This window comes from Rhinolophus sinicus, chromosome 3, assembly GCF_057876585.1.
Source record: "Rhinolophus sinicus isolate RSI-liver-muscle chromosome 3, RSI-T2T, whole genome shotgun sequence".
Classification (NCBI taxonomy): domain Eukaryota; kingdom Metazoa; phylum Chordata; class Mammalia; order Chiroptera; family Rhinolophidae; genus Rhinolophus; species Rhinolophus sinicus.
Window position 1 is genome coordinate 170,584,895 of NC_142503.1, and position 21,589 is coordinate 170,606,483.

The 21,589-nt window shown below is 40.9% G+C and overlaps 2 protein-coding genes across 3 annotated transcripts in view; one reads left to right on the top strand and one right to left on the bottom strand.

Moving 5' to 3' along the window:
- LOC109448241 (uncharacterized) overlaps positions 1-7,135 on the bottom strand; it is a 38,962-nt gene extending 31,827 nt beyond the window's left edge. The window contains exon 1 of the mRNA XM_088797367.1: positions 6,590-7,135. The gene's annotated coding sequence lies outside the window, so the exon portion shown is untranslated. The remainder of the gene's footprint in view (positions 1-6,589) is intronic.
- A 40-nt stretch (positions 7,136-7,175) lies between these two features.
- The window catches only part of MTHFD1 (methylenetetrahydrofolate dehydrogenase, cyclohydrolase and formyltetrahydrofolate synthetase 1), a 52,907-nt gene continuing 38,493 nt past the window's right edge, over positions 7,176-21,589 (top strand). The window contains exons 1-2 of one of the 2 annotated variants that reach the window (XM_019733300.3): positions 7,176-7,501; positions 19,487-19,571. In XM_019733300.3, the coding sequence (XP_019588859.3) occupies positions 7,461-7,501; positions 19,487-19,571 (126 nt within the window). In that variant the 5' untranslated portion in view covers positions 7,176-7,460. The remainder of the gene's footprint in view (positions 7,502-19,486; positions 19,572-21,589) is intronic. The other variant, XM_074327367.2, reaches the window with a different exon arrangement.

The following is a 21,589-nucleotide window of genomic DNA, read 5'->3' on the forward strand; positions in this document are numbered from 1 at the left end:
TTTCATCTCCTAAGAGCTACAAGCTACAGATTGGGTGCATCTTTCTAGTGGTCTTAAAGAGGATATTTAATTTCCAGAAAGATTCTCATTAGGGTCTATGCCTAATAAAGCAGGGGTAATACGGTATACTAGAAAGATGATGGGAATCAGACTATTTAGTTCTGTCCCTAAATCACTGGTGGCATCTCTCTACTGTTCAGCTGTCTAACCTACTAAATAATGGAGTTGGATCAAATTAACTCAGAGACCCTTTATAATCTGTTTTTATATTGTTTTGGGATTGTAGGCCTTAGTGAAATGTCAGAACCATCAAAAAGGCAAAAATAAGTAAAATGCACTTTGAGGTTCCATTAGATTTAGATGTTTTACTGCTCCTTGTTCTAGAGTCAAGCCAAGAATCAAAAGGAGAGATCATTTGACCTCATGACGTTCATCATTCATTAGCCACGAGTGCTAGCATAGGCGAGTGGGCAATCAGAACTGGACTTTCCTTTCTTATAGCTCTCAATCGTGCAGCAGATTGTTTTGTCCCTACCTTCTGAGTATGGGGATAAAATAACCAGAGTACGGCTCACCACTGGGCTATTTTTTCAGATGTGTGAGCTGATAAGATGCCTGACTTCTTTTGGCTTAGCCTTTGGCCAGTAGCGAGCCTTCCTAGATCTGAGTGGTTTAAACACTGGAGAGGGCCTGGCATATTAGAGATAAAAGAAGCATAAAACAGATGTAGTAATGGTAAACCAAGATACTTCCAGCGGGAGTTTGCATAGAGCAGTCAGGAAGAGATACTGCCCAGTGTCAACGGCAATGTCTTTGGGAAGGTTTCTACTTCAGATCCTTACAGTTTAGCCTGACCTCAGAAGGAGCCACCCACAGAACCTGCTGCCTGGAGACAAGGCAGATCTGGTTTCTGAAGAGAGTATCAAAACAGTTTACATTACAACTGGCTGAAATGGCCTGCGAATATACATGTGTGCACTCATGATATCACACTTACGTGCTTCTTGTGAATCATACCTTTAGACACCTTACTTGCAAATTTCCTTCATTTTCAATTTATTTGTCTGAAATGCTAACTACATCCCTAAAGATTCAGCTAAAAGAAAATATAATGGAAATATGCAGTTATGACAGCTAGGGGGGGAAAATAAAAAAGATTCATCCAAAAGATAAAAAATAATGTAGCATTTGGTAGATCATATAACTTAACACAAAGTTAACTTATATAACATAAAATGTAATCTCACGTTATAATTTTTATAAATTCAATATCCCAAGAACTTCAGTACTGCCTTGAATCCATTTTCCCTGCCTAGTTCAATTCCATAAAATATCTTTTCTAAAGTGAAAATAAAATAGTGAAAAGACATCTTCCAAATTAATGCCCATATGTTTTATTAAGCAATAAGATAATTTCTTTTTTAAGATTATGGAATATATTCTGGAAAAAAACAAAACAAAAACAGCACATAGAAACTGCACTAGATGAACTGCATGTGAGAGGGGTATGTTTCCTTTGGTGGGTCGTATCTCCCAGAAAACTGAGCAGTCCCAGAATGAGAGGAATTTTCCTAAGAGGAGAAAAAAATGAGGATGGTGTGATTTGAAGAACATGGAACAGAAAGCATGAAGGCCTTGTTTTCTTCACTAACGCTGAAATTCATATTGAAATTCCTTTATTAATTCACTCTAGATGTAATGATATTGAAGGCAATTACTGAAGTGCACGTGTCTCTGATGAGACTTTAGTCTTTTCCTGTTTCATAACTTGATACCTAAAATCATTACTATATCAATTCTTTTTCTAAGAACCAAAGAAGAGAATCAAAGAACAATGTAAGTTTCGGTGAATGAAAAGGGAGAATAAACTGCTCCTCAGTCCTGAACAAGAATGGTGCCAGAGACAAAGGTCTTCTTAAGAATCCTATCCTTTTCTCTTATTTCTTTACCATTTTATGAATCTTACACTCTATTAAAAACAACTTAGTAAGTCTCACTCATACTGCCTCTAAGAAACAAACTACTGTGTGGGCCCACGTATATTCCCAGAAGCAGGAACATATAAATCCTCCAGTATCAGTTCAAGTACCACCTCTTTCCTTGATTCCCGCAAGGAATTTCTCTCCCTCCTTCTAACTCTTATAGTATATGATCTATACTTTTCTTTTGATTGTTATATCATTCAATATGTAAAAATTTTATTTCTCCTAAAGGTACCCAAGAACAGGACCTATTTCTGAGTTCTCTATCATGCCATACTAGGTACAAAAACTACAGATTGAATAACTGAAGAATACAACAGGAAAAAAATAAACTCTTAATACAAAATTAAGTTATATAGATAGTACTGTTCTCACAAACTAACCTTATAAACATATAATTAAAATGTATTAGGAGTCTCAAGTAAAAATAAATAAAATACAGCAATATGACAATTATTCTGTAATTTTAGGTTTGTACATGTCGATTTTTTATCCACTCAGATTTATCAATATTCAAATTAGAAAGATACGGTCTGCTATGCCTCATTTAGTAGAAAGTAAGAACCATAAATTTTTACCATATCAGGCACAAGAGAAATTCCAAATCCAAGGTCAGTTCCCCTCAAAAAAACCCTGAATTGTCCAATATGAGTGACTTCCGTGCACAAGTTACCAGTAGAATGTCTGCACGTGAAAGGAGCTGTTGCTAGGTGAATGCATCACAAGAAGGCCAAAGAAGGGAAAGGGGGACCTCCTAAAGTGACACAGTAAGTTTGTGGGTTTTTATTTCCCTAATTAATGAAGTGAAAACACAAAGTGTTTTCATCAAGCATTAGTCAACTTAAGAACTCTTAAGAAAGTGATCCCACTGAAAGTAAGCATTCCAGCAAGTATGAACTCATATCTTGGGTCTTTGAGAAATTCTTAGAATAGAATTTTTATATTCCAATACCTACACCTCATCAAAGGAGAAGTACTTTGAGATGAGAAAAATGATGATTCCATCTACTATCCCTGAAGCAAAGATAATTTGTCTGAAAAGCATGTCTTCTATTCAAGAGAAATACTTTTACATCAGAAAAAGTATGTCCCTATCATATATGCTTGATACCACAATCACTAGGATTATACTTCAAATATCAGTTAGTCCTTAACTCTGCCCACACATTAGAATTTCAAAGAAAACTCCAAAAAATACGGATACCCCGAGCCTATCCCAAATTCTGACTTAATTGGTCTATGGTGAAGCCTGGGCATAAGTAGTTTTTTAAAACTACACAGGTAATTCTAATGTGACGTTAGGGTTGAGAACAACTGTCTCACTATCTTCATTTATATACGATAAAAATGAGGCAGGGAGAAAGTTAGTGATATTCATAGAAATGAGAGTAACAGTTAATAACTAAACTAGGAAAATAAGGAATATTTTTTCCTCTGAAATTAGATTTTTAAAATTACATCCCCAAGCAGCAGGAATGTAAGTATGAACAAGACAGGAAATTTCTTATAAAGCTTAGAGTCTGGTGAAAAAAGAAAAAAATAGTAAACAAGTATACAAATAAAATCATTTTAGAGAGTAAGTGCTATGAATAAAATAGGCTAAAGTGACAGTAATGAGGAGGTAAATGAGGGGCAATGTTTGCTAATGTTTGGATATATTTATTAACATAAATTAAATTGTATTATACATTTTATTGGATAACCTGCCTTTATCATTTAAGTGTTTAAAAGCTATCTTACAGTATGTCTACAGATATGTATCTGTTGTTCTTTGAACTGCATCCATCTTCAAATGGAGATTTTATTGTTCTCTATTGAATTCAATGCTGTGGGGAACATTTTTACACATTTATCTTTGTGTATATGTGTAAATATTACCCTAGGATAAATTCCTAAAAGTGGAATTACAAGGTCAAAAAAAGCACACATTTAAGGTTTTGCTAGATATATCAAATTACTCTCAAAAAGCTTGAAAAATTGAGCTTCTGAAAAAAACGTATTTTTTTCAAGCAACTCCCATTAAGAGCATTTGAATAAAGACATTTTGTCTTTCTGTTCTCTGTTAAATGATCGATTCTCAGTTTTAATCTTATTTGACCTGCAATATATTTGACAGAATTTGTTATCCCTTTTCCTGTGATACACTTTCTTCACCTGTCTTCTAAAACTGCATGCTCTCAGGGTTTTTCTGATAACACACTGGACTCTCCTTTTCAATCTGGCCTCCTGGTTTTTCCTCATATTCTTGAATTCTAAACATCGAAGTGTGCTAGGGATCAGTCTCTGATCCTCTCTCTACTGACACCGATTCCCTTTGTGGGCTCTCATCTAATCTAATGGATTTAAATATCATTATCTGTCATTTCTGAGTATCACACGTAGACATTTGGATTTCTAAGAAGCATCTAAAAACTTTAAAAACTGAATTAGGGCCAGCCTGGTGGCTCAGGCGGTTAGAGCTCCATGCGCCTAACTCCAAAGGCTGCCGGTTCAATTCCCACAAGAGCCAGTGGGCTCTCAACCACAAGGTTGCCAGTTCAACTCCTGGAGTCCCACAAGGGATGGTGGGCTCCGCCCCCTGCAACTAGCAAGACAACTGGACCTGGAGCTGAGCTGCACCCTCCACAACTAAGACTGAACAGACAACTTGACTTGGGAAAAAAGTCCTGGAAGTACACACTGTTCCCCAATAAAGTCCTGTTTCTCTTCCCAATAAAATCTTAAAAAAAAAATCAAAAAACTGAATTAGAAACCTGTTCCTTCCAGTGTTACCTTATTTCAACTCAGTAATGGCAACTCCATCTTTCCAGTTGCTCAAACCAAATCCTTGCTTTCTTTCTCTTACACCCTTTCTTCATTCAGGTTTCTGCTCAAGTCAGGTTTCCCAGAGAAGCAAGCCTCTCTTATCACATTTCCAAAACAGCACTCTCCTAGCTCCCACAACCATTCCCTACCCTCTAAGCCTGTCTATTTTTCACAAATGGCCATGTCTCAATATCTAAAATTAGAGTATGTATTTCTTTTGATCACTGTCTCCCCAACCAGAACATTAGCTGAGGGCAGGAACTTTGTTGGTTTACTATGATCAGCTAGAGCGGTGTCTTGTTGTTGGTACAGTAGCCATTCAATAACTATTGGCTCAATGAATGAATGCATTGTACAAGTCACATAAAAATATTGTAGTCGAAAATTGTGCTGTCGAGGAAAAGGCAGTATATTTAGAGACGACACATCCAGGTTTGGGGCCTATCTCAGGCACAGCTCTGCAGCCTGGAGCACGTTATCCTTCAAAGGCTGTTTCTCCATCTGCAAATTGGAATTTATGCCATCTTCCTCAGCCAAAGACAGCTGAAGTAGTCAATATCTATTTGGTATTATAAGCCACACAAATTTCACTACCTGCAATTTACCAGGAACGTTGGCTTTAATTTTCCTGTTAATTTCACTTGTTCAGGTATGAGGTTATGTGAGGGTATGTGTTCAGAGCTCCTTATACTATATTATATGTTAAGTTTACCTCTAAAGTATCACTTCTACAAACTTTAAGAATGGTAAATTAAAAGCAATTAAAATAAAAAATTCACCAAAGATTGTCTAATTCTATTATGGTGATGGTTGCACAACTCTGTAAATGTACTAAAAATCACATTTGAATCAGGTGAATTTTACAGCATGTAAATTGTACCTCAGTAAAACTCTTTTTAAAGCAAAAAAGAGAATCTCTAATTCCATACATGGGATAAAATATCTCCAGAATTTAGGAATAAGGCAAAAGCCACCTACCAAAAGCTCAGAAATTTAAAAAAATGAATCAAGTTCAATAGATGAGCCTAAGCGTTACTTGAAACAGGCCACCCTAAGTAATGGTTTAAAAAAGCAACAGATATTTAGTTAAATTCAAAATGACTTGAACAAAATCACTATCTTGAAGAGATAACTTCACTCTCATGTTCATTGCAGCATTCACAGTAGCCAAGACATGGAACTAACCTGTGTCCATCAATGGATGTATGAATAAAGAAAATATGATCACATATACCAGGGTGCCCAAAATATGTATACACATGACTTGTATTTATCATGTCACTGGTATATATTATTATAATTTCAACAGTTTTTCCTTTCTTAAAATGTGTATACATTTTTTTGGCACCCTCTGTATTTACAAGAAAACATGGAGAGCAGGACATCTTGAGAGCAACACGCTAGGTGAAGACAAAGAAAGACAAATACTGTAAGATATTATTACTTATATATGGAGTCTAAAAAGGCCGAACTCAAATAGAGTAGAATGATGGTTGCCAGGGGCAAGGATGGTGGGGGAAATGAGTTGTTCTTCAAAGGCTACAAACTTCTAAGATAAATTCTGGGGATCTAACCTACAGCATAGTGAATATAAGAGTATGTCAGTTAGTTCCTCAAAAAAGCTGGGGCGGGGGGGGGGGGGGGCGGAAATTAAGTGACCTGAACAACTTACATTCTGAATTATATTGGGATAAGTATAACCTAACTCACAGGACTCCAGAAACTTGTAGGACCCGTCTTCACAAACATTCCAGATGCCTGGGTCTTCCCATCCTGCCCCCCAAGCAAACGCCCAATCTCACTTATTCTCCAGAGCCGGCGTCTGGGGAGGAAGTGTCCGCCCTTGTTGATCACTTGGCATCTAATTTACATGGAGCCCCAGATTTGAGTGGGGCTCTGACAAATCTAGTCTTGCAAAGCTGACGACCCTCCTGCACTGGCCACTGAGCCGCTCCGGCTCCTAAAACAGCGGGGTGGATTTCAACCTTGGCGGAGCATCAGTCACCAGAAGAGACTAAAACAGTTCCGGGCGCCACCCAGACCCTCCGACTCAGCATTGGGGTGGAGGTCGCGACACCAATCTCCCGGCGCCGGTGGGTGAGAACGCCGGAAGCCGCCCCCACCCCGAAGGCTTAACCTTTACAGGCCAGCCGGGCGCCGCACCAAGCCCCGGCACGGGAGCCCGGTCAGATTCCTCCTGGGGAAGCCCCGCGCCCTGAGCCCCTGGCAACTTGTCCAACTGCGCCCAGGAGTGACCCGGAGCCACTCCTCGCTCCCGCGCCCGCGAAACTGTTTTCCCGCGAGACCGCCCCTCCCCGCGGTCTCCGCTCCCCATTCGCTGGAATGGAGGCCCGACCCTCTACTTCAGCGGGTTCCCCGCCCCACACGATTAACGGCTCTTTCCACCAGCCAGTCAATTCTTCCCTCCAGGCATCACCGAGTTTCCTCATCGTCTACCCTCATTGCAGAACCACACCCCTCCGCTCCTTCAGGGAAATACAGCCTCAAGAACTGCGCACGCGCATCCACGTCCGGCGGCGGTGCGCAGGCGCTGTGGCAAGCTCTTCATGGGCGATCGCTAAGCACGTGGGTTGCGCTGTACCCCGCGGCACTGTAGGGAGTCGTACCTGGATTTTGGCGGTGTTCGTTGTGGGCAGCGGACTAATAAAGGTCATGGCGCCGGCGGAAATCTTGAACGGAAAGGTGGTCTCTGCGTAAGCATCTGTCGTTAGGGCGTGTTGGGCTGCAAGAGGGCCCTGAGCAGGGTGTGTAGGTCAGCAACGGACCCACTTTTTGAGGAAGGGAGACTTGTAACGGAAAGTCAAGCGAGCCGGGTGGGGAAGGGGGAGCTTGTCCTGAGCCCGTCACACCTGAATAGCGGTCTCCTGCAGCCGAGGGCCCCGGGCACTATCTGCGTTTGAAAAGGGGCTGCCTGTTTACTTTGCCCGCTGGCTCCTGTGCTTCTGGGACAAGTCTTCTTACCTGGCCCGACTATGCTCCCAAAAGTGCGGCTGTTGACGACTTTGCCAAAAAAGAGAGTAGTTGGGGCTGCCTGCAGCACCAGCGTCAGAACTCATTCAGTTTACCCCTTTCCCCTGTAATTTGGAGGTGAGGCAACTGAGATTAGTGAGGTGACAGAGGTCTCCTTCCAGCCCATAACTTTTCCCACTACACCAGTCATCATTTGCTAAGTGGAACCCGATTTTCCCTTCAATTTCATGCTCCTTAGCTAATGGCCATCTCCGTGTCCTGGCCCTAAAGTTACTTTCTAGTTTGGCATTTGAGTCCTGACAATATTCCCTATTCCGTTTGACCTCTGCCTGTTTTACTCCTACAAGAAATCTGAATGCTTAACTAGTGGATATGATTGCCATGCTTCCCTCTGCTTTTTGTCTGGAAGGTGACTACTGGGGAAAGATGAGAGTAGAAGAGAAAGGATATATTTTGTGTGATCCTCCTGGTGACTGTTCTTGGTACCTTGAACCTCACAAATTAAAAACTGCTGTAGTTGGCAACAATACTTGTCCTATGAACCTCTAATTTTGTCAGTAGAAATATTTGAGTGAATGATAGAGTCATTGGTGGTGAAATCCAACCTTGGGGCAAAATGATTGTTTCCTGGAAGGCAGAGATGGTGCACAAAGAAGGTGAGACAAATGAGTTGGTGGTGAATCTCTCACATTGGCAAGGAGGAACCCTAGACTTTTAGAGTAGAAAGCACAATACTTAGGAGTGCTTTCCAACATGTGGTTTACTGAATTGCATTGTTTCTGTTTGACCTTTACTTTTCACTGACTTATGTTCATGCCAGTCTCTTTAGCAGTGGCTTTTCCTTGATGAAACCTTCCTTTTGAAAAGATTTGTGAAGAGATAATATAAGTTTGCTTTTTGGCAAGCTACTGAGAATAGGTGCTTATGGGATATGTTTTGGTTGAATGGAGAACAGGTTAAATATGTTTATAAGCACCATAAGGGCAAATACATGCATTGTTTTGTTTTTGTCTGTATCCAAAACACCTATAAATCTTCTTTTATTCCTTACTGGTTTTGTGGCTTTAAGCAAATTTGCTAACCTCTCTGCCGAAATTTCCTCAAATGTAAAATAAAGATAATATCTAGGCCACTGAGTTGTTTGCAGAGTTAAATGAGTTATTAACTGAAGAGCATTTACAGTTGTCCCTGGCACATAAGTGTTCATTCAATACATGCTAGCTATATTAATGGTTAGTGATTACAGTTGACCTATGAACAACAAGGGTTTGAACTGAGCAGGTCCACTTATACACAGATTTTGTTTTCAATAAATATACAGTCGGCTCTCCATATCCCCAGGTTTTACAGACGTGGATTCGACCACAGATCAAAAACAGTGTTTTCAACCTACAGTTGGGAATCCACGGACGCAGAGAGCTGGCTGACTGTATGCATTGTTCTAGGCCATTTTATATGAGGGACTTGAGCATCCTTGGATTTTGATATCTGCATGGGGAGCGGGCTTCCTAGAACCAATTCCCCACAGATACCCAGGGACAATTGTAGTTATGTTTTGGGAAAGTCAAGGAGTTATACTCAGATATTTGATAGAGTGGGAGCAGTGCCCCAAACCCTCATGTTGTTCAAGGACAACTGTAGTTAATGTATACACGGGTGATTGACTCACTATCTTTTTGACAGTGATGGCTGCCTTGAGATCGATTTCAGTGGCTCTCAACATTAGCTGCACATTAAAATCCCTTAGGGAGCTATTTTTTTGTTACTTTTATTTAAGAACGAATACGTATTTTTAAAAGTGCACCTATCATATGTATATAGCACAATGAATTTTTTCACAACTGAATTTACTTGAGTGACTAGCACCCAGTTCAAAAAAAATCACATTATTGGCACCCCAGAAGCCCTCCTTTCAGTCTCATCCAGTCACCACCGCCACAAAGGTCATTATTCTAACTTCTAACGCTGTAGATTAGTGTCACCTGCTTTTGCACTTTTAAGTGGCATCATACATTATAAAGTCTTCTGTGTCTGGCTTCTTTCGATCCTCATTGTGTTTCTGAGGTGATTCCATGTTGCATGTGGTTGTAGTCCATTTACTCTCATGGTTGTATTGTATTCTACTGTATGAATATGCCATTGTTTACTTACCCATGGAAATTCGGGTTTCTAGTTTTCGATGATTGTGACTAGTGCTGTTATGAGCATTCTCTTGCATGCCACTTGGTGAAACATATGCATTTCTGTTGGTTACGTATCTAAGAGTAGAATTGCAGAGTAATAGGACATACGTATGATCAGCTTTAGTAGAAATTGCCAGTCTTTTCCAGGGTAGTTTTACTAATTTGCACTCATAAGGAGCTTTTGAAAACTATCAATGCTTGGTGCCCACTCCAGACTGATTTAATTAGAATTGCTAACAATAAGCCACTGGACTCAGTATGTGAAAACTCTTTGAGAAGCACTTATGTAAAACCTTACATCTAAGTGCAGTTCTCATCATTGAAGAGCAGTATGGCAGTGATTTGGCCATAGGTGTTGAAAGCATTTTCTGGGAAGACTATTCCAGGTATGGGAAGCGTCTCTCCCAGCCCGCTCAGTTATCAGAGCTAACCTTTCAGTGCCCCGTAGTTGAGCAATCAGTTAGTTCCTACCAGCACAATTCATGATGGGGCATTGAGACTAAGGCCTCTTACCATCAGAAAGAAAGAAAGAAAGGCTCTAAGGCCTCTGTGCTTACAGAAGATTTTTCTTCAATGTACTTAGAAAATGGCTCTTTCAGACACTGCCACACACTGGTATCTCAACCTTGGTGGAGAGCTTGACTCCAGGAGCTGGTTGTACTCACACTTTCTCAGAGGGGGGAGCTCTGCAAGGGGGACAGCTTGCCTGGTTTATGGGATAGTGCGGTCCTCCAGCTCCTGCTGAGGCTGTAGCTGACACTTGGGGTATCCTGAAGACAGTGGTTCTTACAGCTTGAGCGCGTTGAGCTGTAGGTGGAGGCTCTGGGTGGGGCCTTTCCTCTCTTGCCAGGCCAGGATATTCTTGAAAGGAAAGGTAAGTGAACTTCCTATATTGTAGCCAGGGGTCCAAGAATCCAAGGAAAGGGTCCCTCATTCCCAAGTTTACAGGTCATCTTCCTTGATTGCCATCAATTATTGGGTCTCTGGGACAAATTTTCAAGCTTTCAAGTGCCCTGGGCAGTTTCTTCCTTGATGTAGTGTTTGAATTGTAAAGTCCCCTCCTTGGAAGGAGGAAAGGTAAAGCAGCTCATGAGTTCCAGTCAGAATGTCTCCAAAGTCCGGTCCACTCCTCACATCCCATCCTGCAGCTGAGGAAATAGTTGAGGCAAGAAATGTGATGTGATGTGGCCATCGGTTACTAGGCTGGTTAATGGCAGAGGCTCAACTGGAACCAAGGTCTTCACCCGGGACATGGTGTTTATCACTTTATCAAGCGCTTAATACTTCGCTGAAAGGAATTTCATAAACTAATCTTTTTTCTTTATAGTAGTCTTCTCACTGCCATGCTTCCCACTTTGCTGAGAAGGCCATCCCTGACTTTTATTTACTTTTGTTATTCTCCCTTTATATCTTCCTCTTAGCTAAGACTAGACAAAGTTCATTATTCTAGATTCCTTCTCTGCCTATTCTACCCTGTGGGAAATCTGGATTTTGTTGCCAAATTATCTCCTTTTGGGAGGAACACCCCCCCATCCCCCCCATCCCCCCCCCCCCCCCCCCCCCGCCATTTCTCCCTTAAGGGGAATTCCAAGGTACCAGCCTGAATATGACAGTTGGGGGAGATCTGAGGGTTAGAGACAAGTGTGTGTCTTTCTTAGATACTCATTTATTCAACAAATATCTGTGTGCCTCCTATATGCCAGGCTCTCTTCAAATCCATGAGACTGGAACAGTGAACAGAACAGCCCAAATCCCACCCCTCATGGCGTTTGCGTCCTGATGGGTAGAGCTAGACAATAAAATAGGTAAAACGATGTGAGACGGTAGAAGTGTGAGAGAGAGCCAGCCAGAGCAGGAAAGAGGCACAGAGATTTCTGAGGCATGGAGGTTGCAATTTTAAATATGGGAGTTAAACTCATTATAAAAGTGATTTGTGGGCAAAGATTTGAAGGTGGTGGGATCACACACCTTTCTGTATAATAGGGAAGAGGATTCTTGACCAAAACCACACAGCCTGTGTCATGGACTTGTAACCTGACCAGTTATGAAGCCACTGCCTTGGGGTCAGCAGTGATGGTCTCAGGAAGCTGATCGTGAGCAGAGGAGCTGAGCGAGGTGAACTGACATTGATGAGAGAGCCCAGCCTGGTTTAAGGAAGGTGCTGGTGCCCCTAACGAGGTGATACAAAGGGGTGTAAGTTAAAGTGTTAGGAAACCCACCCTGATTTGAGTTTTAGACTAGAAACCACAATTCTTACATATGTGTGCTTTTCATAGTGGGGCCTACTAAATTTTGTGTGATTTGTTTGACCTTCCCTTCTCTTTTTTTTTGCTATAATCGAGCCTCTTCCCTCCATTCGTGGCATTTTTCTTAAGTCTTTTCTAGAAAGATAGGCTGTAAAGAGACAGGTGGTTTGCCACTTGGCAGGCCACCGAGAGAAGGTGCTCTGAGTTTTTGTGGGTTGAGCAGAGCGAGTTGGATCTGTTTGCGGGCTCCAAAGGCTACTGAATGTTGATATGCCTTTTATTTTGTCCTGTAGATGAAATACCTATAGGCCTTTTTGTGCTTAAAAATATTTGCCTGTAACATGCTCCAAAGTGCAGGCCTTTCAGAAATGACATGGAACCTTGAATGTCAAAGCTGGCTTGACTCTGGGAGCCTGTGCAGAAAGAAAGTGCGAGTTCCTCAGAGGTGGCACCTTCTGCTAGGTTTTAAATGGGCCTCTTAGCCAGGCTGTTGAGAGTGTCATAGCTGGGGTGTGGCAGAGTCCAGAGCTGGTAGCCAGTTGCTGTGGCCGTGGCGAATCCTGACTGAGGGTGTGGTCCGAGAATCAATGTCCATCATCCATCCAGATGGTTGGGATCAAGTAGTTTGGGATTTGAACAGTAAGGCTTTGAGCGGGGATGTGTGGTCCCTTATTACATCTCCCTTTGCATGAAGAATCTTCTGGAAGAAGGGAGATCAGGATGACCTGGCACGGAGATTCTGAGGGAAAAAGGTCAATCCTCTGACTGACACGGGAAAGGCCAGGATGAGATTAAAGCCTGGTGTGGCCTGGGCAAGTTCATCAGCCTCACTTTCCTCTTCTGGCCGGTGGGGATGATGATAACACTGTCTACCTCCTTGGGTTGCTGAGAAGCGTAAAAGAGTGTAAGACTCTCCGGAGAAACCTGTATACCACTGTAGTTCCAACCGTGTCCTCTGATGTCCGATCCATGGCAGGAAGCCCCCAGCTCTCCTGCACTGTTCAGTTTGCTCCCCTCGACCGTTTATCAAAAGGTGGCTCCTGGCACTCTGTAAATCTTTGACCTTTTAGAAGCAGTTGGCAAACGTTATCACAGCCAGGATTATTCCTCAGCCACCCAGACCACTCCTCCCTCCAGCGTGCAGTTAATGAAACTTTAACCAGAAGTGCAGTGACTTGAGCAAGAGTCCCGAGGCTAGGGGTAGAGACTTGACGGTATGTTTTCTTTCTTCACCCAGGGCTTGTCCCTTCCTTGCTAAAAGGAATTACAGATTTGTATCCACTGATTTTTGGCTCCCTCTTAGGAGACGAATGAACCCAATCAGTTTGGAGGTACCCAGACAGATTCTCTTCAGAAAGTCCTTCTCAAGGTTATAGTCCAGTTTTGACTGGTTGGAGACAGGCCAAACTTTCTTGCTTTGTTAGCTAAGCTTTTTTTCTTTTTCCTTGATGAAAAGTTCTTCCCCTGAACCCTGGGCAGGTGAGGTACAGCCTCAGTTGCTGATACTTAGTGAGTATCAGGAAATAGGGGACATGTTGTAAAGGTTTTGCCAGAGCCTGTCAGGACTTTCTCTTCACCACCTTGCATGAGTTTAACATGATAAATGATCATGTTAAGGGTTTTGGTGCTTGAGTACTAGTCACTGCTTGTTTATCAATAGTAAGCAGTTTTTTAGACCCAAGCCCTTTCTACCCAAGATTTCCCTTTAGTCTTCCCTAAAAGCAAGAAAGGCCAGGTCTTTTGAGGCTTTCCTCTGATAAGGAAAGTGGAGACCCCCAGACTTCCACATTCTTTCCATATTCCCCCTGAATGAGGTCTGCTTGGGACTTGGGGCCACAGTCAGCTCTGATGGCCAAATCTGTGGTTTAGGGAGTCCTGAAATAGGCGAATTCTGGGCGTTGGGTCCTCACACATCCATATACTTGAGGCCACGCTGTCATGTCTCATAACTTGTTATCAGCTGAAGGTGACCAAATGGTGGCCTAGAATAGAAGCTAAATGTGGTTACAGGTTTTGTTGGGCTTACAGTTACTTTTAGAAATTGGGTTACTTCCCAACAGATTTATGTGGTAATTACACGTAAAAATCTGGATGCCTGACTTTTTGAAAGGAAATGGAAAGTTTAGCAAGACTGTGATCTCTATTCTTAATGTTACCACTTTGTTGGATCTGGGTAGAAGCTGCCCCCACTCCTGTGGGTGGAGCTAGAGGTGGCAGCTCCTTGTTCAGTATCCCGCCCCACCTGCTGTGCACACCTAGACTCTGACAGTGCTTTTCTCTTTGTGACCTTTCTGTAATGCACTTCACCTAACACGTGAAATCCTACCTCTTTATGAAGCCTCTCGGTGAATTCAACCTAGTTTCCCAGCTCCGTTTATTCCCTCTACATCAGTGCTTCTCAGACAGAGGCAGTTTTCCCCCCTCCCTCCTTCTCAGGAAACAGTTGGACATATCTGGAGACATTTTTGGTTGTCATATGGGGAGTGGCTGTGTGCTGGTGGCATCTAGAGGTGGAGGCCAGGGATGCTGCTAAGGACAGTCCCCACCACAGAGAATGATCTGGCCCAAATGTCAGTGGTGCTGAAGTTGATAAAACCCTGATCTAGAAGCTTAAAGTGAGCAGTTAGTGTGTCATTGTGTATATGGGTTAATGATGGCCTTTATACTCACTGGGAATTAGAGGATTTATTATAATTTTATGCTCTTTAGCTATTTTCATGTCTTGTGAATATCAAGCAATTTGCCTTTACCTTCTTAGGTCTTAGATCTTGAGAGAATTGAATGGAAGAATTTTATATTATAAATTTTCATTAGAACATAAAATAGAGTCACATTAAGCTTTTAAATATTATTTGAGGTACCTGTCCAGTTTAGTACATATTTTCATTAAATTATAATAATTCTTTTTATATAGTTTGTATATTTTATTCTTAAACTTAATAAAGGAAAGTACTGATATTAGTTGATTATTCTGTGTATTGATATGATGTAGCTTTTGCTATTATATTACATATCAGTGAAAACAATCAGTGAAAACAATAAGGTAATTCAGTCTTTTTATTTGACTTAACTAATTAGGGATTTGAAACATGTATTTCTTGGGACACTAGGTGGCCTCAGTTATTTTTTACAAGGAATTACGTGTTAAGTTTTGCAGAAAATGTATTTTTTAGCGGTATAAAAGTTGTAATGAACAAATTAAATGAAACAATAAATGAACAAAATGAAGATGAAGCAAACGGAGTAAGACGTGTTGTACTGCACTGTTAAAATCTTGCAAGAATAATATCTTTCTCGGGGTGGGGGACAAAAGAAATTTGTGTCCTTGTTTAGAAAAGCCCTATATGTTGAAGACAAATGTCCTCGGTTTTTCTCTGATCACTTCGTAAAGGTGTGTCCTGAGGATCTTTTGCGAATCATCTGAGGGTTACTCTATGCTTGTGCTGTGTTTCAATGTTTGTTGACTCAGGCAGCTTTATTTTCATCATGTGGATTTCTTAGCCGTGTAGCCGAATGTCCTTTACTGCCTCCTTTTCCTACCTACAGCTTCTGTTGAAATGTCCTTGCTAGGTTATATTTTAGGAATGCTTTTTTCTTGGTCATAAAATGGCCAAAGTTTGAAAATGTGCTGTTGCATTAAACAGGACAAGTTGGAATTTGTAATGGACTTTTTCAGAATAATGGTACAAGACTCTGGACAAGATCTGGGTGACTATTTAGGGATGTTGGGATTCGTCACTGATAATATGAGTGTGACTAGGACTCGTCACGGATAATATGATTCCACATGGATGTGCACCTTTGACTTTGATTGACGAGGCTCTTTTACAGCTGTATGTGGGAGAAGTTAAACTGGAGAAAACTGATGGTAATAGACTCTTGTCCATAGCGATTCAAACACATATTGGCAGGTTGGTATAAATGATTTCTACTTTGATTCTTGCCTCTTAGAAATAAAAGATAACCCCCTCAAATTGAATTTTATTAGCGAATAGCAGGGTTTTCAACCTTGGGCAGTATTAACATTTGGGCTGAATAATTGTTGTGAGGAGCTGTCCTGTGCATTGTAAAATATTTAGTTGCATCCCTGGCATCTACCCACTAGATGCCAGTAGCAACTTAGTTAAAACTACATTTGTGTCTGTTCAGATCTAATTGGCTATTACTATTTAACTAGTATCTGTTCCTCAGGCCAGAGAAAATGTAATGATTTACTGCTACTTTGTCTTATTACATTCGTTCGCACTCTAGTATTGATTTCATTTACTTGGAGATTGAGCTATAGCTTCCCTTAGATTTTAGAGACTATTGATGGAGGATGGTGTGACTTTGGCGTGTATAGTTCTACTATTCAGGGGTCAGGGGTGTTTCTCCAAGTGCCTATTTCTGCCTCACTTTGCACCCCCAGTCTTTACTAGGATGGAGTAGCTTATGAGCCATGGATAGAAATGGGAGGCATCTGCAACTCAAGGAAGTTTTTGTTAATTTAGGAGGTTTCAATGATTAGAAGTTCTAGTACATCGGTTAAATTTTCCAGAAGTAATGAGCTGTAAAAATTAAAGCACTTTCCACTATTTAATTCATCACAACTCCATCACCCTAAAATAAAGACAGATGAGGGAGTATTAACTTTTCTCTCCTCTTTTACAGTTTTTTAACTTCAGGCAGACCTGACACTTGGCTTTCATTATTCTACTTGTCATTTTAGGTTTTTTCAGTTAGTGGCCAACCCAGAAATCCAAGGCAGGGAAGAGTTTTCAAGGGACTTATGGAGACCTAATTACAACTGTCTTGTTTTTATTTTCTCACCAGAGCAGAAAACTTTCCACTTGTAGCTTTAGTGTTTCGAGTTGTTTAGTTCTTGCTGGTTGTGGTTTATGTGCATTTTAAAATGTCTCTTATTGCTAATCTGGTCGAGTCTCATAATGAGGCCTAAATGTTAGCTTTTAAAACAAATCTTTCCAGTTGGAAGAATATCCCTGCTAAAGCAACTTCAAAAACAATCCTGCTGCTGAGGAAAAAGCTCTAAGGGAATCAGTATAACTGAACTCAAGCTATAATTGTTTTTAGGGGGAAAAAATTGCAAACTTAGACCCATTTAAATTACAGCATAGAAAATACAGAACATTTTGTTCTTTGTTCTTAACCTCTTGGGGTGACATATTTTTTACCTGTATCACCTTGGGGTACTGGGTTCCCATAGCTTGCTACCTGCTGGGTACAAGTATCATTTCGATTTGTCCTCAGACTCCTTTCTTCAGGTCTCAGATGCTCACTTATTTTGTAATCCTTATAAGATCTGGTAAATAATTCACTGTATCAGTATGAAATCTGCTCTGTGCCTCAAAATACTTAAAGTTGTCAGTCTTTCCAGCTCCATTTCACAACCCCCAAACCTCAGTCGTCTGTAGCTCTTGTGTTTTCTCTGTGCTTCATGTTAATATATCTAGAATCCAACCATTTCCTGCTAGAGTACCATCCATACCATAATCTTAGCCACCGTCACCTCAGGGCTGGATTTTCGTAATTGCAATAGCAACTTCTTGCTTGTGTCCCTGATTCTCACCTTTCCCCCTCGTCTGTTCCTAATTCAGCAGCCAGAATAATCCTTTAAAAATGTAAGTCTGATCGTGTCAGCCCTCTTCAAAACCCTCTACTGGCGTCCCATCACATTCAGAATAAAAAACAGACTACCTGGTCTGGTTTCTGCTTTCCCTTGGACATCATTTTCCCACTCAACTCAGGGCCTTTGCACTTGCCGTTCTTTCTGCTAATTGGCCTCAGGAAAAACACATGGCTGCTTAGGGCCTGTGCTGACATCTGCGAATGGGAATCAGAAAGCCTCCCCTCCCTTACTTGCCTCATAAGGTTATTGAGAGCCTCAGATGTGTTCATCTAGCTATTGATTCTTGCTACTGACTTATATAGTGCTGGGAATAGTTGAGTTTTCTCCGGCACCCGTGGGTTTTATTTGGGTTGGGGAAGGGTTAAGGAGAACCAGTAGCAACCTTAACCTAGCCCTTTGTGTTAACATAGTGGTTGGAAGGAAAGGAAAGCATGGAATCTGGCAACTTGGTCCCTGGGAAAGGTCTTCTGCAGCTACCCAGGTACCACATATGATCGTCTGCAGGGGAGGCAGCTAAGGCTGGCACTGCTGGGGAGTTTCAGTGGCAGCCAGTGAAAACGTGACAGCTCCAGTATTTCCTGTTCTTTTGTGTTAGAGCAGAATTGTGGCCTCTGTTCAGGTCCCAGTGATAGAAAAATCCAGTTGTCTATTCAATCTTCTGCACTACATTATAGTATAGAATATTGACTTGAAAAACAAGGTCACTAGCTACAAATAGCATTTTGAAGTCTTAGGTATGACTTCTTGTATCACTGAACATCCTTACCATTTACTAGGCTAATTCACATAATCTGTGTCATATGGCTCCCATGCCTTTTTATGCCAGTTGTTTGTAACGTGTGGAGAATTGGAGAAGAGGGTCACCAAATTAGAATGAAGGAAGAGATGCCTGCTAATGTTTGTGTGTACACTATTTGCATGTCAGGTGAAGAAAGGCAAATGGCAAAACTGATTCAGGAGAGACAGATCCTGTCCATGTTCATGACTGTGTCACACCTGGGCAAGATTAGACTATTTTAAATATTTATTTACAGATGTAATTTGAAGTACTTGATGTCCTATTGCTGAGAAGTTGTATGTTGGTAAATTGATACATCATTGTTTCACAAGAGATTATACTTTTAACCTTGTATTAAATTTTTTGGTAAGGAAAATTCTTTTATGAATTAGGATATAATTTGTAAGTTCATATTGAATTTGGAGTGGGACTCAATGATTGTCGTTCAGCCCTATGTGGATACCCCGTGATTATCCTACTGCGGTAATCAGAAGGTGTGAGCTCAAGTTCCTTCCTGCACATTTTTTTTCATATAGGACCTGGAGAGTGGAAATGATGAAAAAGATGAGGATTAGCAGCCTTCCAGAAGAGTCAGTCCAAGTTTTTATTTGTTCACTGTATGATTTTGAATGCTGTAAACTAGTATGTTTTTAAACTAACTGTCCCCATACCTAGTCAATGTCAGTAGGAGTTAGAAAAGATCCACATCTACTTGAGGCCTTACAAATTGATGGGCAGGACATGGTGCATATTATACCAGATAATGACTATTCAGTGAAGGTTTTTTTAGTTTAGAAGACAAATGCATCTAATAATCCGTATCACTTTTTGTGCTTGGAACATTGTGTTAATTCCAACCTTTCCTTTTTCTCTAGGCAAATAAGGGAGAGACTGAAGAACCAAGTCACTCAGATGAAGGAACAAGTACCTGGTTTCACACCAGGCCTGGCAATTTTGCAGGTACCATGATAGTGTATTTCTGCTCATACCCGCCTAACTCAGTCTCTCAGAAGCACGTAAGGCAGCAGGCACTTCAGCCCTCTCTCCATTATTTACTTATTTATTTTGGCTTCTGTGAAACCTCAGACCTTTTCAGCTCCTCTTTGCAGGCTCCTCCTCTTCAGCTCAACTTCTAAATGTTGGCATATCCTGGCCTTCTGCTATTCTCTGTGGGTATTCGTCCTCTAGTCTAGTATCTCTTGAACTTTGGTCTTAGGATCCCGTTATGCTCTTAAAAATTTAAAACCTTAAGGAGCTTTTGTTTATATAGAATTATCGATATTTACTATATTAGAAATGAAAACTAAGAGATTTAAACTATTTATACATTTAAAAATGCCAATAGTAAGCTCATTATGTGTTGGCATAAGTAACATTTTTTTATGATAAAATAACTTTTAGAAAATAAAATATGGGGACAGCCAGTTAGTTCAGTTGCTCTTAACAACACCAAGGTTGCTGGTTCGATCCCCGCATGGGCCACTGTGAGCTGCACCCTCCACAACTAGATTGAAACAACTACTTGGCTTGGAGCTGACGGGTCCTGGAAAAACACACTTAAATAAATAAATTAAAAGTTAAAAAACAAAGAAAGAAAGAAAATATAGTGAGAAGAGGGACATTATGTTACATTTTTGCAAACCCTTTACTATCTTGCTTAAGAAGACAGCTGGATTCCCATCTGTGTCTGCATTCAATCTCTTGCTATATGCTAGTTCAGTTGAAATACATGAAGAAAATCTGGCCTCATAGAGACGTATAGTTGTAACCGGGGATATTTTTCTTTGGTACTACACCAGGACTCAAATCAGTAAAATTTCTAAAGGTCTGTTAGTTAGTTGCAACATGGGATCTGAAACTATCTTTGAACTTTCATACTTTTGAATCAAAATCTGTGTTGCAGTTTGAATGGATACGCACCCATGCATGGTTTGGTTGCCCTTCATTCCTCATTTGGAAAATAATGGTTCACTGCATTATGTAGGTTCTTCCAAATGTTAACACATTTCATTATGCGGTATAAAAAATCATAATCATTAATATCACCAATGAACTCATCAGAAACTACTTTATTATTGCGACATTGTCAAGCTTACAGGAGTGGATAAAAAAATTCTAATTTTTGCTTGAAAACTCAAATTTTATCATTGGCAACAAATACTATTAGTTATTTCCTTGAAGTAGCAGGCTAACTTTGTCCATTGTTGAGAAACTATTGCCAAATATTCAAAGCTGAATAATCTTGTTGTCAGTTGTTCTTTCAAGATGGCGTTCCATTTCAAAATGCAGTTAGTTCAGCCTCCAAGGCAAAACGCACAAGTGCTTTCCCTGGTGACGAGTGCATACTTTTTTGTATGCCGCAGAAGTGCTTTATGAGTGCTTCCCAGTTCCTTACACAGACTATTATGTACTCACAGGTTGAGGTTTAGTAACATTAATGGCTTTTACTGTTTCAGCAAGGGCACATCTAAATGAAACAGGCATCTGTTTTTACTGATAGTGTGTGGTAGTGAAGAAAACCCTCATGAAGAGAATCGTTTGGTGCCACTGTCTCGATTCATGCTAAGTCACCAGCAGTCTTAGCATTACCTTTGCAGCCTCAGTACATATATCAATACAGTAGAAAGGTGAACAGCAGCATCACAATAGTATTATGAAAATAGTTTGGCACTCGCAGATCTGAAAGGGTCTTGGGGTTCTCCCAAGAATGCATGGACCACACTTGGAGAACCATTGCCCTAGGCAATTTCGTCTGGTCCCAATATCAGCTGTAGGCCGGTAACTTCTATACCTGGATCACTTTTGAATTCTGGACTCTGGGTTTCTGGGACATCACTTGTTTCCCTTCCGTCTCAGTCTTTTCTTCTTATTGTTCCTCATCTCTCAGAGGAACAGGGATCTCCCTGTCCCTTCCTCATCTCACCTAAACAGTTTGAATGCGCCATCGTTCAGCCCGCAGACCACTTTTTCATCTTACT